This window comes from Phocoena sinus, chromosome X (assembly GCF_008692025.1).
Source record: "Phocoena sinus isolate mPhoSin1 chromosome X, mPhoSin1.pri, whole genome shotgun sequence".
NCBI lineage: Eukaryota > Metazoa > Chordata > Mammalia > Artiodactyla > Phocoenidae > Phocoena > Phocoena sinus.
The window spans coordinates 15,315,731-15,333,140 of record NC_045784.1 but is presented as its reverse complement, the minus strand read 5'-3'; the positions used below and the strand labels follow the sequence as shown (position 1 = coordinate 15,333,140).

Genomic DNA, 17,410 nt, shown 5'->3' with positions numbered 1-17,410 from the left:
GAGGTGTGGGAAGGTATCTGACCAGGACAGAGAGTGCCCCTGCTACTATGAATGGTAGGCCCCATATGTCTCTGATGGTCAACTGCTTGGGCAGTAGAGATGCTTTTATGATTATGTTCTGCTGAGTAAGCTTCTCTGAAAGATTTCTGCCTTGGTAATGAGGGGATCTGCTCTTTAATTCTGAAACTGCTGGAGACTGAGCTATAGATTGTAAAGGTCTCTATAGGTATGCAGTGAACCTGTGTAGGTTTTTCTAATGTTATTTTTAGTGAATACATATATGCTAGTCTAAAAGTTGTATGGCTTTTTATCAAAACAGAATATTATAATGCTTATGTTGAATAATTGTTTTCTCTAGAGACATCTAAATATTTAGAGTGACTGGTTATATTCTTATTCAAAAAGTGGCTAGGTTGTTAATCTTTGTTGGGGCATTTTATATTTTTAATGACAAAAATTGGTATTTATTGTAGAACATTTAGAAAACAAAGATAAGTGATGAGTAAAATCTAAAAATTGTTTATATTCCTGCCATCTGGATATAATCACTGATAATATTTTTGGTGTATAAACATTAGGAAACTTTAATTAAAAAATCAGTAATGTTCATTGCCAAGAGTCATTGAGACCAACTGAGGACAGCATATGTTGTATTCTGTTCCATGTATACAGAATTGTATTGGTTTGGTCCCATCTACTTAAGTAGTCTTACTCTGTTATTCTAGTAATTAATAGATAAATATAAAATGTGTTATGATTGTAAACATTTGAATTAGAGAAAATCCACAAGAAAATTTAAAGAGTAAAGAAAGACTATCAGAAGATGCTCCAATATTTGATGCAGTTTTTTTCCTTAAGGGTTTATATTCAGCCAAGAGAATTGAAAAAACTGAAGCACCTAAAACACTGGATTATTAAGGGCATGTTGATAGTTTGTTTTCAGTATTACTTTAAATATTTTTCTTTGTTGTTTACATGTAAGCTTCCTCAGATTTGAACCTGAAAAAATGTTTAAGCCAACCACTTAATTCTGCATTTTGTTCATTAAGTTTATAGAAAATATTTTAATTAAAAGACCGTGTCTTTTCATTTTTTCCCTCACTAATTAAAAATATTACCCGGTTTAAGCAGAGAGCGTGGGCTTTGGGGTGAGATAGACCTGAATTTGAATCCCATTTCTACCACTTCTAGACTAGATGTGTGATACTGGATTGGATGTTACTTACCTCGCTGAGCCTCTATTTCTTTATATGTAAAATCGAGAGAATAATACTTGCTTTACAAAATTGTAAACACAAATTTTAATAATATATGTGAAGTCTCTGGCTCATTTGAAGTATACAAATTTCTCTTCCCTTTTCTCCCCCAGTGTGTTTTTTTTAAATGAGGTGAAATTCACATAATATAAAATTAGCCATTTAAAAATGCACAAATTCAGAAACACTTATTAGTACATTCACAATGTTGTGCAACTACCACCTTTGTCTAGTTCCAGAACATTTTCATCACCCTAGAAGGAAACCCCGTGCCCATCAAGCAGTTGCTCCCCACTCCCTCTTCCCCCTTGCCCCTGGTTATCACCAATCTCGATTCTGTTCCTATGGATTTACCTGTTCCAGATATTTCATGTAAATAGGATCATATAGTATGTGATTTTGTGTCTGGCTTCTTTCATTTAGCATAATGTCTTCAAAGTTCATCCATGTCATAGCATGTATCGATTATTCCTTTTCATGGCTGAATAGTATTCCATTGTATGTATATACCACACATTTGTTTACCCATTTATCTATTGATGGACATTTGGGCTGTTTCCGCCTTTTGGCTACTTTTAATAGTGCTGCTATGAACGTGCCCATACATGTACTTGTTTGAGTCCTTGTTTAACTTTTTCTTGGACCACCAGACTGTTTTCCACAGAGCTGCACAACTTTACATTCCCACCAGCAGTGTATGAGGGTTTCAATTTCTCCATATCCTTGCCAACACTTGTTATTTTCCTTTTTTTAAAATTATAGCCATCTTAGTGGGTGTGAAGTGGTACCTCACTGTGGTTTTGATTTGCAGTCCTTCCTTCATTTTTGAATGGAATGTATTCTAGAAGTTGATTTTTAAGTTGGTTGATTAGTATTTGAAGCGTATTTTTCCAAGAAATCTGTAATGTGATCAAGCTGTGGTCATCTATTTAATGCATAAACTACCTGAATTGTCTCTATAATAATATAAGATCAGAGACAAAACTTGAATATTAAACATTTATTCATTTAACAAGCATTTATTGGATGCCCATTATGTGGCAGATGTTGGAGATATAACCAGATGTTGGAGATATAACAGTGGAACCCTAGACCAGATGTTGGAGATATAACAATGGAACTTACATGGTTCCTTCCCCTAAAGGAGCTCACAGTGTGTCTAGACAGATAGATGTGTAAATAAAGATAAGATGCTGTAAGATCTGTGCCAGTAGAGATAAATGCCGTATGTGTGGTATATGACCATTAAGATCCTACAGTTTGCCTCGGAGCTTAGTGCTAGAGTTTTACAGAGCTGGTAATTGAGCAGAATTTCAAATAATGCATGGTAGTTTAGCTAGTGACAAGGGAGGGAAGACTTTTCTTGGGTCAGCCTCTGCAAAGGCAGTAAAGGTCAGAATGTTTGGGGATCTGAAGCAGATGATTATGGCTGAATCTATAATGATAGATGGGGAAGAGATGAGATGAGGCTGTGAAGATATCTAGAGGGCCTTGGATACCAGGCCAAGGAGTTCAGATTTTAGCATATGGGTAATGTGGCATCACTGAAGATGTTTAAGTGGGAAAGTGACATACAATTTCTATTTTAGAAAGGTCATGCTGATGTACTACAGAGTGTGTATTGGAAAGGGCAGCCAGGAGTGCCAATTAAGAAGCTAGTATTGTAGCTTATGTGAGAAGTCATGAGGTCTTGGACCAAGTCATTGACAGGCATAAAGAAGAACACAACTAGGAAGTACTTAAAGGAGGTAGGCTTGGTTAGACATGTGAAGGGAGGAAGAGTACAAAGATGACTTCAAGATTTCTGACTTCTGGTAATTTGGTGAAAAAAAGGTAATGGCATTCATCAAGATAGAGCATATAGGATAAGCATGATGATTCTCCTTTTGGACATGTTGAGTTTGAGATGCCTATTTAGATTATCTGTTAGCTATTGAAAACACAGCTCTGGAACTTGAGACAGGCCTGTTGGGGATGTGGTGGGGGGAGGTAGGCACGTGAATGCTTGAATGAGCAAGAGAACTATTTGGGGATCATTATTATGTGTAGGCAGTAGCTGAAATCAAGGGTGTGAACCAAAGTGCTCAAAACTGAGATGAGGGTAGGGAGAAGATAGCTAATCCTGGGGGACACCACAGGAAAAGTGACAGAGGTACAAGGAGAACAAGGAGGGAGTGGCCATGTGAAATCCAAGAAAGAATTTTAAAAAGAAGTGTTTAGTGCTTGCTGGAAGTCAAATAAGATCAGGAAGAAGCATCATTGTCAGTGGCTGTTAGGAGGTTATGGGTGATGTAAGCACACAGATTCCCTAAAAAGAGGTGCCTGAAGTGTGCTTGCAGAGGGTTGAAAAATGAGAAAATGACAATAATAGTGACCATGAGCTAGTCTTTCAGGAAGTTTGGTTATAAAAGAAGTGAAGGTATTAGCTGTAGATAATGTAGATAAATAGGAGTTCCTTCTTTGGAGGAAACTTCTTTCTTCCATTTGTTAGGCATTGACAGCAATGTTTCCCCATTATCCAATCCATTGATGGAAGAAGGCAAGGAGCACCCTTAGAATCTGGGAAGGGAGAGTGAGAATAGAGGCAGGGATGGTGATGGTGTTGATAATAACAGCTAACATTTATTGAGTGTATACCATGTGCCACGTATAGATTTCAGTTAATTTGCCCAAGCTATTATTTCTCATAGATATTATGTGGTAAAGCTGGATTTGAATGTAATTAATCTGGAGCCAGTGTCTCTGCACTAGATAGTAAGAAGCAGGGGAGAGAATAGGTGTAAAGAGTGGCTCGTACCAGAGTTCCATGTCCATCTGATCTCTACCCTGCTTCTGAGAAAATTCATAGTCCTCAGCTAGTTCCTGCCTTCCAAAATGCCCGCTGTGATAAGTGTCAGGAACATGCTTCCTTGTTTCCTTTTCCACTAGTAACTACCCCTTGTGGTTTCCTTCAAGAGTTTTTCCTAGCTTATTTGAGGTTTTCTAAAAGGATTTTTTATTGCAAAAAATAAGGAAATAAGTGCATTTAAAAGACTGTCAGTATGCTTATGAAAAGGTGAAGTCACTCTTATGTGACAATAATAGTCCTTCAAAAAAAGTATTCAAAAAGCTAGTTTCCGAGGTAAAGCAAACTCTGTCCGTTATGAACGTTTGATTCCTAAAGCAAGGTTTCTGGGATAGGATTGTGGCTTCTCTGGTACAGGTGTGGGGAGAGGTGAGAAGAAATAGGGTAGTGTCTGAAGATACCAGTCCAGGAGGCCAGTGCTATGGCGTGGGATGGCAGCAGGAATGAAGGAACGAAGTTCATAGGGTTTACACTTGATTCTGCCTCCCCTTGGCTTTTATTGCTGCCCATGACCCATCAGTTTGTGGCAACATGGGCTCTATGGAACAGGGAGCAAAGTTCCAGGTAGGGGCATTGGGTACCTTGACTGAGTTTCTATGAATACCAGGCCTCCAGGTTGGATAGTTTAGGTGTAACCATCTCTGTTGATATCTCCGTGTTTTTCATAATTGAGGCTTGTGTTGCTTCTTTGGTTTTATAGTTACCAGTATGAAAGATCCTTAGAATAATGACGGTTTCATTGTACGTGCATTTTTAAAATAAGGAAGATGACTTGCAAAGAATTCCTCAGTCTGAAAAAGTTTCCAAAGTCAAATGTTTACAGTGACAGATTTTTTTACTCAATTTTGTTTTTTCTAAACCATATTTTACTTTTCTATTTTTGGCTATCATATTTTAATTTTGTCTACTTCTAGCCTCAGATTCAAGGCATCTGTTTTTACAGTAGTTTCTGCCCTTGTTGTCATATGGTTATATATATAGCATTCAATCTGTTTGAGGAGAAGGAAATCATAAATCTGTCTTCTTAAGGAGATAGGAATTATATATATATATATATATATATATATATATATATATACACACACACACACACAAATATACATATAAAATATGAACTGTATGACTGGGACCATATTTATTTCTTCTGGATTTCCTAAATTGCCTTGATTGGTAAAAAGAACACACTAGGTATTAAGTAATGGTGGATGGAAAAATCTGGAGAACAGTAAGTAGCCATACCTCTATCATGTCTTTTTAGATCAAAAGCAAGATACATATTAATTTATATCTCTAATCCATTTTAGTTCCTCTTCAAGTCAGCCATGTGTAAGCCAAACCAGCACATGTATAACAGTAACTGGAAATAGGGGTTGCTGTTCATTTCTAAGTGTATTTCCTTTTCTATGGTAATTGTATGTGCTACTCTCTTTTCATAGCTCAGGAGAATGCAAGCAGTATCTTTCAATAATAAAGCATCTTCATGTGTCAACAGAAACATACATTTAATGAGTACTGTCTGGCAATAAATATTAAATAAGGTTAAATCTCCAGGCATGAAAAGTTTTACCAGCATGTTTTTGTCTGTACTTGTTAATGTTTTCTCCTTATAAGTATGCCTCCACATCTGATTTTAAAAAAACTCAAGACTTCCTCTGTCAGAGAGCACCTAGCAACTAGTGAATTATCATAGGAGTTCACAGGGTTGTCGTTTGGGCCTTCTTCTTCTTTTTTTAAAACACATGCACTTTGACTCAGAGGAGTGAATTTAATAGGCTTTTTTGTTAGAGGACAGAAAGCAAGGTGGCATATTAGAAAAAGCATGCACTTAGGAGATAAAAGTCTCTTAGCCAAATGGGTGATCTTGGCAGTTACCTAATTGCACAGAGCCTAAGTTTCCTCAGGTATAAAGTGGGGAATAATACCTACCTCATAGGACATTTGGGAGGATTACATGCAATAACAGATATTGAAGCACTTAGCATGTAACGAGTAGCCAGTACATGTTGGCGTCTACCTCCTTTCTTTCTTCAGTTCCCCCTGTTCCAGGCTTCTAGGCCTACTCTTGACTTTATTTCCTGCCTTCTGATTGTTTCCCAAGATTTATTCATTTCTTTTGCATTTTCATAATTGAGTAACTTCATATCTCCTGGACATTTTTCTTACCCAAACATTGTCTGTTCTACCTGAAGATAAACTGAGGAACCAGGTATCTTTTGTGTTAGGTATTCACATAAAACTTTTATTAAAGATGATTAGCACATCCTTCTGTATATTTTACATACTTTTTTCAAAGAGGTTTTTACTCACTTTGTTACCACTATGAACACATGGTTGTAGTGCTATATATAATTTTTACCTTATCTTTTAAACAAATCTATTTTCTTTTTCAATAGTTTAATACTGAATAGAGTTTTAGCATGGTGTGTATATGTTATATGATTGCTCTTTGGAGGAGAGATAAAAATACATGTATAATGTATATAGTTTAATTTTGCTGTTCAGTGTATTGAATGTTTACTCATTTCTCTTTAAAGTAGTTTAAAAAGTATTTTGTTCTAGGTGCTGGGGATATGGCAGTGGATCAAATTGAGTCTTTGCCGTTGAAAAGCTTGCTTTCTAAAGTGAAAAATTTTTAATTTTTTATAATACATTTTTCTTACTTTGGTCATACATATATATATACCATGCATCAAGGAGTTTTATTGTAATAGAATATTATATTTGGGGGGAATATTTGAAGCTATGGCTCAAATATTTTGTGTCCCAAGATTTATTAATATCAAATGTCAAATTTTTTAGATCAAATAGTGATTTCATTACATTTGCCATGTTCCACAAAGTAATATTTTATTACAATTCTTTATATAAAATATACTTGTTTTGGAGGTCTAACATTGGCTTGCAGGTTGAAAATATTTTTCATTCATTTAGTAAATATTTTTTGAGGACCTCCTATACGCCTAGGTTCTGTCTTAAACTAACCTAGTACAGGAATTTAAACTCAGGTCCAGAGCGCAATCTATTTCCTTTTCTTCATGCCATATATTAAAAGGTGGGGACAAGAGAATGAGGATTTATTTGGATTTAGTTACTGGGAAGGGGTCATTACCTTGGAAAGAATTCTTTTTAAATGGTTGGGGGAAGAAAAGCTTATTATAGGAGACTAAGGAAGCCCAGAATAATAAGGAAACTGAATTATGAAGTATAGGCGATTCTTCTTTGTATCTTGGTAGTGAATAGAAGGAAGATTCATGCAAGGGCTTGAAAGTACCAAAAACTGGGGAAGGTGACTTCAAAATAAGGGATATATGAGGGTTGTAAGAGAGAGCAAGGAGTTGGGGATCAAGTGATTAAATACCATGAAGCGAGGAGATAATTGAAACTGTAATGTTCCAGAGGAACCAGAGAAGATAGTTATTAGGACAAAAGTGAAAGGGGATTTGGCTTAGAAGAGTAGGGAGAAAACTTCATTTGATATAACAGGAAGAGATGAGAATGAATGAAAATAAAAGTATTTTAAGATGGAGGAATGGGATGGTTATGATCACTCCTGAAAGATAGCCTTTAATCTTCTCATAAAGTACGGTAGGGTCATTTGCTGAATGGAATAGGGTGAGAGGGAGAGGGGAGCTTAAAAAGGGGAAAATGTTCTGCCATTGAAACATACTTGGAAATCAGTGAGTTGAAGCAGTGACACCCCAGTTGAGGTTAGCATGGATGTTACAGTGATCTACAGTATCCCAATGTTCTGTAGCAGGTGTTGGCAAACTACAACCTGAGGGCCACATTTAGCCCTTGTAGCCTGTGAGCTAGGAATAGTTTTTATATTCATAAAGGGTTTAAAAAGAGAAAGACAAAGAAGATTGTATGACAGAGACCATATGTGACCTTCAAAGCCTAAAATATTTACTCTCTGGTCCCTTAAGGAGAGAACTGACCCTTGCTCAGGACCAGAGAGAGCAAATGATAGTGTGACTCAGTGGTTGGAGCTGACATGTTGGACATGATCGAAGATCAGGGGGTGATAACGTAAGGGATACTAGTTATGAGGGTTTTGGTGGAGGTGGACAGTTGGGTGCAGGTTGATAAGGGGGTAAAGTAAAGCCAGAAGAAAGCTAACAGATTGGATGAAAATGGAGAGGGCTTGTGGCTAGATCTCACAATGAGAATGAAAAGCATGATCAGTTGGTATAAAGTAAAGATGACAGGTAAGGAAGTTGGAGATGGAGAAGGGAAGCACAGTTGGTTATCTTGGAGGTAGAAGAGCTTCACAAATTGTCTATTGATGAGATCGGGATGATGGAGCATCAGAAGTATGATATTTAAATTCCTGAAGATGATAACAGGGAGACTCTGTAAGAAGAAATAATGTGAATTAGGTTACTAGAGTTATTTGAAGAAAGTGGAAGTGGGTATCGAGTATGAGGTAGATGATGGTAAAGAGTTAAACAAAGGCTGGTGTAAGTAGGTAAATTACTATAAATAAGGGGAGGGGGAAAGTGATGGTGGCAGTTAAGTGGTCTTCCATTTGCCCTGGCAGCTGTTCCATTCTCTTGACTAGGTAATTGATAGAGGTAGATAAAAAGGCTGCAGGGAAGATGTGGGAGGTCATAGGAGGTCACATTTACACATAGTCTTTGAGGATGGGAGAAGCAAGGTGGTAGATTCATTTCAAGTTGTAAAATGAAGCCCTCAAAATAAAAGTAGTTGATTTTTTTTTTTGCACAGATGTATAAATGTGTTACTTACACAGCTCTTCCTGTAAAGACTTTTTGACGTTAGTACTATTTACTATGTAAAGTTCATTTTTTTGTACTAATGAAATTATTAAGGGATTAATACTAAAAATATCTCTCTTTACTTAACTATGAATATATACAAGAGTAACCTGGCAGGTAATCTTCATTTGGAATATTAAAACTGTCTTGATTGGGCTACAAATAAACTAATAAATACAAATCACTTGGGCATGATAGTGGTCCTTCCATGACAATGTTAATGTAGAGTCTATATTATAGCTTATGAAGCTTTACTATTAAACATACATATAGGAACATAATGTATTTTAGCCACTAAAAATCTAGTTAGGGGGATTCCCCTGGCGTTTAAACGATGAAGCAGGAGCCGTTGGTAGTTGCTTTGTTATGTTTTTCTATATTGGTGGGCAAAATGATTCCTGTATTTATGGCATAATTTTCTGAAGGAAAAACTCTTCTGTGCCAAGGACTAAAAATATGAGAAGCAGACAAAAGGTAAATTGACAGAAATTTTCACTGTGCTAATTAAGTGGGAAGTTACTGGTTCTTATTATAAAAGCCTCTTTATTTTTTCTGGAGAATCAGACTATTTCCTGATAATCTGAACTCTTAAATACTGAAAACGTCATTTTAAATGGTACCTTTATTTTAAGTGGTTTTCAATGAATGACCTTTGGAATATTTTTAAAGATTGAGTTAAATTTCTTTTGAATCATAAGAAGAAAATACCTTAATTATGTCATTTATTTTAATTGTATTTTTGTGTTGTGTTTTTTCCCTCAGTTCCTGTTACAAAGAATATAGCAAAAACACAGCCTTCTCCTTCCAAAGCAACCCAGCGTTCAATGCAGTCTCTACAGAAAACTGCTGTAATATTACCAACACAGCAGATCAGGAAATCAGGTCGGACTAAACCACCAGCACATACTTCAGTCCCCAAGAAGGGGAGTTCTGTTAAAAATATCACACCAAGGAAAAAAGGCCCAAACTCAGGAAGAAAGGTTAGTTGTATCTCCTACTAATTTGCATTACAGGTCTCTGTAGTGCCTTATTATTAAACACACAGTTTAGGACTTACTAAGAGTGTTATGATGCCTTTTAGGAATGTACCAAGAGTATATAAGGCTTTTTACAAGGTGGAGCGGGGAGGGGAACGGAAGGATTGGGAGTTTGGGACTAGCAGATGTAAACTATATATAGGATGGATAAACAACAAGGACCTACTATATAGCACAGGGAGCTATATTTAATATCCTGTGATAAACCATAATGGAAAGAAATATGAAAAAGGATATATAGCTGAGTCACTTTGCTATACAGCAGAAATTAAACACAACATTGTCAATCAACTATACCTAATTAAAATTAAAAAATAAGTATATAAGGCTTTTTAAGGCCTGTGTAACAATCAAGATTGTTACTTCTTTTCTTGGATAAATTTAAAACTGAATAGTGTTCGACCTCTTCAAAACCACATTGAAAATACTGCATGGGTGTATTTATGTTCGAGCCAGTTTATTTAAAACTCAGTATACTTTAAAAATCAATGTGAAGTGAATTTTACTGTACATAGATTATACCTCAGTAAAATGGGGGTGAGGGAGAAATCAGTGTGATAAATTCAGTGATGCTAAAGTCACATCCTACCTAACTGACTCTCCCCCAAAGAAAACAACTCTAAAACCTGGAAGTAATAGAAAAAGCAGCTACCCGAAGACACTGGAGAATGAATGGAAGCAGACAGACTGTGGTTGGGGGAAATACACATAGGAGGAGGGGTGTTATACGAAATGCTATATTCAGCAAACATACTCTTCAAGAATGAAGAACTAAGGACATTTTCAGGTAAAAGCATACAAAAAATTCATCACTGGCAGACAAACACTATAAGAAATGCTGAAGGAAGTTATCTCTAGGTAAAAATATTAATGACTTTCTTTTTTCCTCTTAATTTCCTTATAAAAATAGGACTATTTAAAGCAATAATTATTATACAGTCTTGTGGGGTTTATAACACACATAGATATAATACATAAAAAATTATAGTATAAAGGCTTAGGGGTTGGGGATATGGATTTGTAGCATTGCAAGGTTTCAACATTTTCTGTTAAGTAGTACAATATTAACTTTGTGTGGATTGTACATTGAAACTCCCAGAGCATATTGTAAAAATACAAATGCAAAGAAATATAGCTAAAAAGCCAATAGGAAAATTAAAATAGAATTCTAAGGACTATTCAGGTAATCAACAACAACAAAAAAGAGGAAAGTAAGACAGAGGAACAAAACACAGAGGAAACAAGCAGAAAACAAATAATAAATGGTAGACCCAGACCCAAACTTATTAATAATTACTTTAAAAATTAGTAAACTAAACTTTTCAATTAGAAGACAGAGATTATCAAAATGGATTTTTTAAAAGATCCAAATACATCCTGTCTACAAGAAATATACTCTAAATATAAAGACATAGAATCTCTCTAGATCTGTTAGAACTGAGTTAAATTTCAGCAGTATTACCTTAAACATTTCTGAGTTCAGCCACCTGATATCAATATATATAACGTTTCTATTTTGTTACAACTAATGTTTGCAGTATGGAGCAATATGACAGTACCATTTTGATTTTAAAAACTTACATTGGTATTTTATTTTAAAAGGCATTCAAATTTTATAAAATAAAAACCAAAAGTCAGGGCTTCCCTGCTGGCGCAGTGGTGGCCTGCCGATGCAGGGGACATGGGTTCGTGCCCCGGTCCGGGAAGATCCCACATGCTGCGGAGCGGCTGGGCCCGTGAGCCATGGCCGCTGAGCCTGTGCATCTGGAGCCTGTGCTCCGCAACGGGAGAGGCCACAACAGTGAGAGGCCCGCGTACCGCAGAAAAGAAAAAAAAAGAAGTCAAAAGTCAATAAAACGGAATATTTTTCAAATATAAAATCATAAATATTGAAAAAATCAAATAAGCAGATTATTCTAATGTAAATTCTTAGCAGATGAAATTTTTTAAATTAAAAATAAATTATAAGGGGACTTCCCTGGTGGCACAGTGGTTAAGTCTCCACACTCCCAGGGCAGGGGGCCTGGGTTCAATCCCTGGTCAGGGAACTAGATCCCACACACATGCCGCAACTAAGAGTTCGCATGCCACAACTAAGGAGCCCTCGAGCCGCAACTAAAGGAGTCCACCTGCTGCAACTAAGGAGCTGGAAAGCCACAACTAAGGAGCCTTCCTGCCACAACTAAGACCCAGTGCAACCAAATAAATAAATAAATATTAAAAAAAAAATAAATTGTATAAACTTAAGGAAAGTTAATGAAATGTAAAGGCAAATCATTTATTTTAAATGCATTTTAAAAATTAAAATGTATCAAGGGTGTCATTGATGCATATATTTAGTACATATTTTCCAGTTGCTGAAAAAAGTCTTTGTGATTAGCTGGTATATGGTCAAGATATGATAACTCCCAAAAATTTCTCTTCATTCTTTTACTTTCAAATAATTCCAGTGCTGGTTTGACAATTTTGAAGAGATCTTTTTGAAAATATTGTTGTATGGCGGTGAGGAGGGGCAAGGGAAAGATAATGTAATTTTTTTGATAATAAACTTTTTTGTTGCAAAGGAAGCATTTCAATCCACCTTCATCTTTTTTAGCTTCATTATTTCATCATAAAAAGATGAAGATTCAACTCTTTGAACTAGAGTAAGAATTGTTCTTGCTGTACTCTCCTTTGTCAATTATTTTCTTCCCTTCCTTAAGCATTCTAGAAGTATGGAAGTGTGGAAGCACATTTTCCAAATAAATGTATTCAATTTACATTGTTAGTGCAAACACACTATTTTGGTATGTCTTAAGTCAAAGGATTTAGATTTTAGATTTTTAAAATACTGAAAGAACGAGAATATATTGACACAATAATTGTAATTTAGTATTTTCAAAATAATTTACTAAGATACTGTGAACCCAAATGACAGTCACTAATTTAAACAAATAAAGAAAAATCCAACAACACTGTTTGTGTTTTTCTCCTTTTTCCCTGCCTTTTAAATATCTTCTATTATTACCTTTTCTAGGCACAAGATCCCCTTCTCTGATACTGAAGAGTTGTGTTAGAAGATAGCTCCTAGAAAACCCCAAGAGTTGATATAAAATAAACAAAACACTAGTGATGTTAATAATACCCATGAGACATTTGGTTCTTACATACAATAGGCATAATTTTGTATGGACTTTAGCAAGCCACTGACAATTTTGTCATAATTATCGTATGTAATATGGAGAATTGCAGGCTAGATATGGTAAAAACCTAGATGAGTGACTGCTTTCTGAAGACAAACTTTGTCCTCTGCCTTGTTGAGGTCCTCCACCCTCATCTGATGAATTGCTGGATTAGATTTCCAAACTACTTCAGCAGTGTAAAAAACTTACTGGGAACCTCGAAAATAAAACAAGTTTTACAGAGTGAATTATTTTGGCTGAAGTGTGACTAGTTGGAACAGGGGATAGCATTGGGAATCCCAGCCTCTTGGTCTCTTCCTCTCCTACCTGACCAGCTTATGGGCCCCTCTTAGGAGCACAGTTTGAAAAGTACTGCAGTTTGTGACACAGGGATTTCCAACCCAGAGGACTTCAGACAACTGATCATTTGTGAACCAGTGATGCCAATAATTTTATGACCTCCTTATCTAGGAATATTTTTTTTTAATAGGAAAAACGTATTCCTGTTGTATGTTCCACATCTTCAGCTTCTGTCAGTATGCTGGCCAGAGGACGTGGTGGTGTTTTATATGATAAGGATGCTGTTCCTGGGTCATCTAAAATAGTGATGTCTACAGGTAAATTAATATTTTTAAAAGAGTGTAAAATTAGTTATCTTTTGTTGTATTATTTTCAGTGTCTTTGAAGTCCTGGAAATAAAATAAGAGGGAAAAAAGATGATAGTAAACATTTCTTTTAGCATTTTTCATATTAAAATATTTTGAAATTCTGATTGTTCATTTTGATGTCAAGGAAAAACAGTCTGTTTAAATACATAAGTCACTTGAAAATTCAACACCCTTAAGATATCCCTCTTGGTAAGATTTATAAAATTTACATTATTGTCAAATCTATTCTTGTTTTCCCATTATCTCATTTCACAATTTGTCTTTTTTGTCTTGTGTGTATTTTTAAGGTACCTCAAACCTTATTTTAATGCCTTATAAAATTTTCAAAGATCCTTGCCTGTCAGGGGGCATGATGACTTTAAATTGTTTTTTGCTATGTGAAGAGTGTGAAATGACAGACACCCAAACTAATCAGTCCCTTTTATTTGTCATTTCCTGCAAATTTCCTTATTCCTTTCCTGCTTCTTAAAGCAAGTTTTTTTGCTCCCTCTCCTAGATCCTTAATTATCTCTCTTACATTCTTCTGTTCCTTGGACTTTTCCCCTCAATTTTTCTTTTCTTATTAAAAAGAAATTATAATTTAATTTTTTGAAATAGAAATCACTTTAAAAATGATTATTGTAACATACCCTCCCCTTTTTTTTTGGCTGTGTTGGGTCTTTGTTGTTGCGCATGGGTTTTCTCTAGTTTTGGTGAGCGGGGGCTACTCTTCGTTGTGGTGCACAGACTTCTCGTTGCAGTGGTTTCTTCTCTTGTTGTGGAGCATGGGCTCTAGAGTGGAGGCTCAGTAGTTGTGGTGCACGGGCTTAGTTGCTTCGTGGCATGTGGGATCTTCCCAGACCAGGGCTCGAACCCGTGTCCCCTGCATTGGCAGGTGGATTCTTAACCACTGCGCCACCAGGGAACCCCGTTACATACCTCATTTTGTCTCTTTATTATTTCTGATTTTTAGTCCATTAGGAGGGGAGCCTAGCTAAATGAGTATAAACATTGAAATCCTTGTTTAGCTCACTTATGCTCAGTAGAACTTTGTCCATGCCATCAGCATCTTAGGTTAAGTTTTTAATAGGTGTTTCATTTCTGTGACAGAGTCCATCCTTCCTCTGGCTATTGCCACAAAGCTTAAGTATCATATATTTCAACATAGTGAAAGTGAGATTAATGTTTTTTTGTGTTTTTTTTGCGGTACGCGGGCCTCTCACTGTTGTGGTCTCTCCCGTTGCGGAGCACAGGCTCCGGACGCACAGGCTCAGCGGCCATGACTCATGGGCGTAGCTGCTCCGCGGCATGTGGGATCTTCCCGGACCGGGGCACGAACCCGTGTCCCTTGCATTAGCAGGCGGACTCTCAACCACTGCGCCACCAGGGAAGCCCTTAATGGGTTTTTATTGTACTAAATATAGACTGTATACATGAAAATTTTGCAATAAATTGAGTAGTGGATAAAAATAATGTGCCTCTTGATTTAGGGGGACAATATATTTTCTGTTTGTTAATGATCATATTATGTTGTGTGTTAATTTGTATTTGTTGATTCTCAGTGAAGAAAAATTATAGAAACTTGACTGATTGTGATTATAGATTATTTGTTTCTAAATTCTAAATGCTTTTATTATACGAAGGAAAGCATTTAATTTAAAAATTTTCTTCCATGAACCTCGGCATGTATATAAAGAACATTTTTATTTTCTTAAAAATTAATGAAAAGGGCTTCCCTGGTGGCGCAGTGGTTGAGAGTCCGCCTGCCGATGCAGGCGGACACAGGTTCGTGCCCCAGTCCAGGAAGATTCCACATGCCGTGGAGCAGCTAGGCCCATGGGCCATGGCCGCCGAGCCTGTGCGTCTGGAGCCTGTGCTCTGCAACGGGAGAGGCCACAACAGTGAGAGGCGTGTGTACCGCAAAAAAAAAAAATTAATGAAAAAAATTTCTCTAGGTCATTAGAACTTACTGTGACACATATCTGAAATGATTTGGTTACTTTAGAAAATACTATATAATGAGAGTGCAATATTGTTGATTTAAAATAAATTCAGTTCCTTCGATAGCTCAGCTGGTAGAGCGGAGGACTGTAGTTAAAATAAATTCAGTCCAAAAGGAGTGTGCTGATATGACCAGTTTTGAAAGAAAATTCTTATACTGTGATTACTGTTAAAAAGTGAAAATATTCTTGACTTTAAGCCATTTTATATAATCTGAGAATGTGTGAAGAATTGTTTTATGATGTTACTAAAACTTGTATTGTTTTTATTATGATCAGTTTGGGCAGAATTCTAGAAAATTGAATAAGCATTTGGATTATTTATTTCTAGATTTCATATATTTACAAAATGTGAAAATATATTTACATACATATTTTTAGGTAGCAGAAATGATCACCGATAGTAACTATGTTTAGGTTATCTTTAAGTGAAGCATGGCTAATGGGATATATGGTGATTGATTATGTAGTGTTTATGTTCCTTCTAACCAATCTCATTGTTTGTTATATCTATATACACATTTTTAATCAAGTCTGTGTCTATGTAAACAAATATGGAAGCTCTGGCCCTTACCTGGATCAGAAGAAAATCCAGCAGCTGCCCGATCACTTTGGCCCAGGCCCTGTCAATGTGGTGCTCCGGCGGACGGTGCAGGCCTGTGTGGATTGTGCCATTCAAAGTAAGACTGTTTTTGGATTCCTTAAGCCAGATGATCGTGGAGGAGAAGTGATAACCGGTATGCTCATCTAATCCTTTATGAACTTTTATTCCCTAATTTGTTTTTAGGTTTCAAGAAGGCAAGGATTTTATAATACATAGATTATTTTATAAATTTATATTCTGTTAACTATAATATTTGAATACTATATTAATGTAATAGAATATGTATAATAATTATATGTTTATAGACTTTTAACCCTGGTTTGGAAATTTTAACTTTCAAAATAGACAAATAATGTCAGAGTAATACTGTATATTGAGGTAAGAGGTACAGATTTTTCTTTTTACCTGCTGTATTAAGCTCACTATAGATAAAGTGAGCTTAATATATTTTAATTTTTTTAGAAAACAGACTAATCTGTAAGAATCTCTAAGTAAAAAATGTGATTCAAGAAGTGAGTAAGAGGTAAGATACACATGGCTTTCATGATTGTATGATCAGATACTGCATTTGTACCCATGGAATGTTTGGAAGAGCAGAAACTATTGTACATCAGTAGGTTTCTGTTGTTGTTGTTTACTTTATGAATATTTTTAAATGAGAATGCTTTTATTAGTTCAGACTATTGTGTTTGAATGAGAGGAACTTTTATAACTTAAGATTATTCCTTTATAAATTACAAAAACCACACGTTAGATTTATAATACATTTCCTAAATTGATGACTTTCATTTTTGTTGATGTGGTTCTCATCTTTCTGTGATGTAACTGACATCTTTTCTTCCCTATAATAGCCTCCTTTGATGGGGAAACTCATTCCATCCAGCTCCCTCCAGTGAACAGTGCATCATTTGCTCTTCGCTTTCTTGAGAAATTGTGCCACAGCCTGCAGTGTGATAACCTTTTGAGTAGCCAGCCTTTTAGCTCTTATAGAGGTAATGGTCATAGTCCTGCAGAGCATGATCAAAATAATTCAGGTAAGAGAAAATGTAAAATTTTATACTGTGCTTCTATTTTATATTAGA

The 17,410-nt window shown here is 35.9% G+C and overlaps 1 protein-coding gene across 4 annotated transcripts in view; it reads left to right on the top strand.

The window, feature by feature from the left end:
- SCML2 (Scm polycomb group protein like 2) overlaps window positions 1-17,410 on the top strand; it is an 87,553-nt gene that overhangs the window by 58,036 nt on the left and 12,107 nt on the right. For all 4 annotated transcript variants that reach the window (XM_032620799.1, XM_032620800.1, XM_032620802.1 and 1 more), the window contains 4 exons: window positions 9,642-9,859; window positions 13,568-13,694; window positions 16,258-16,461; window positions 17,180-17,362. In XM_032620799.1, coding sequence (XP_032476690.1) covers window positions 9,642-9,859; window positions 13,568-13,694; window positions 16,258-16,461; window positions 17,180-17,362 — 732 coding nt within the window. The remainder of the gene's footprint in view (window positions 1-9,641; window positions 9,860-13,567; window positions 13,695-16,257; window positions 16,462-17,179; window positions 17,363-17,410) is intronic.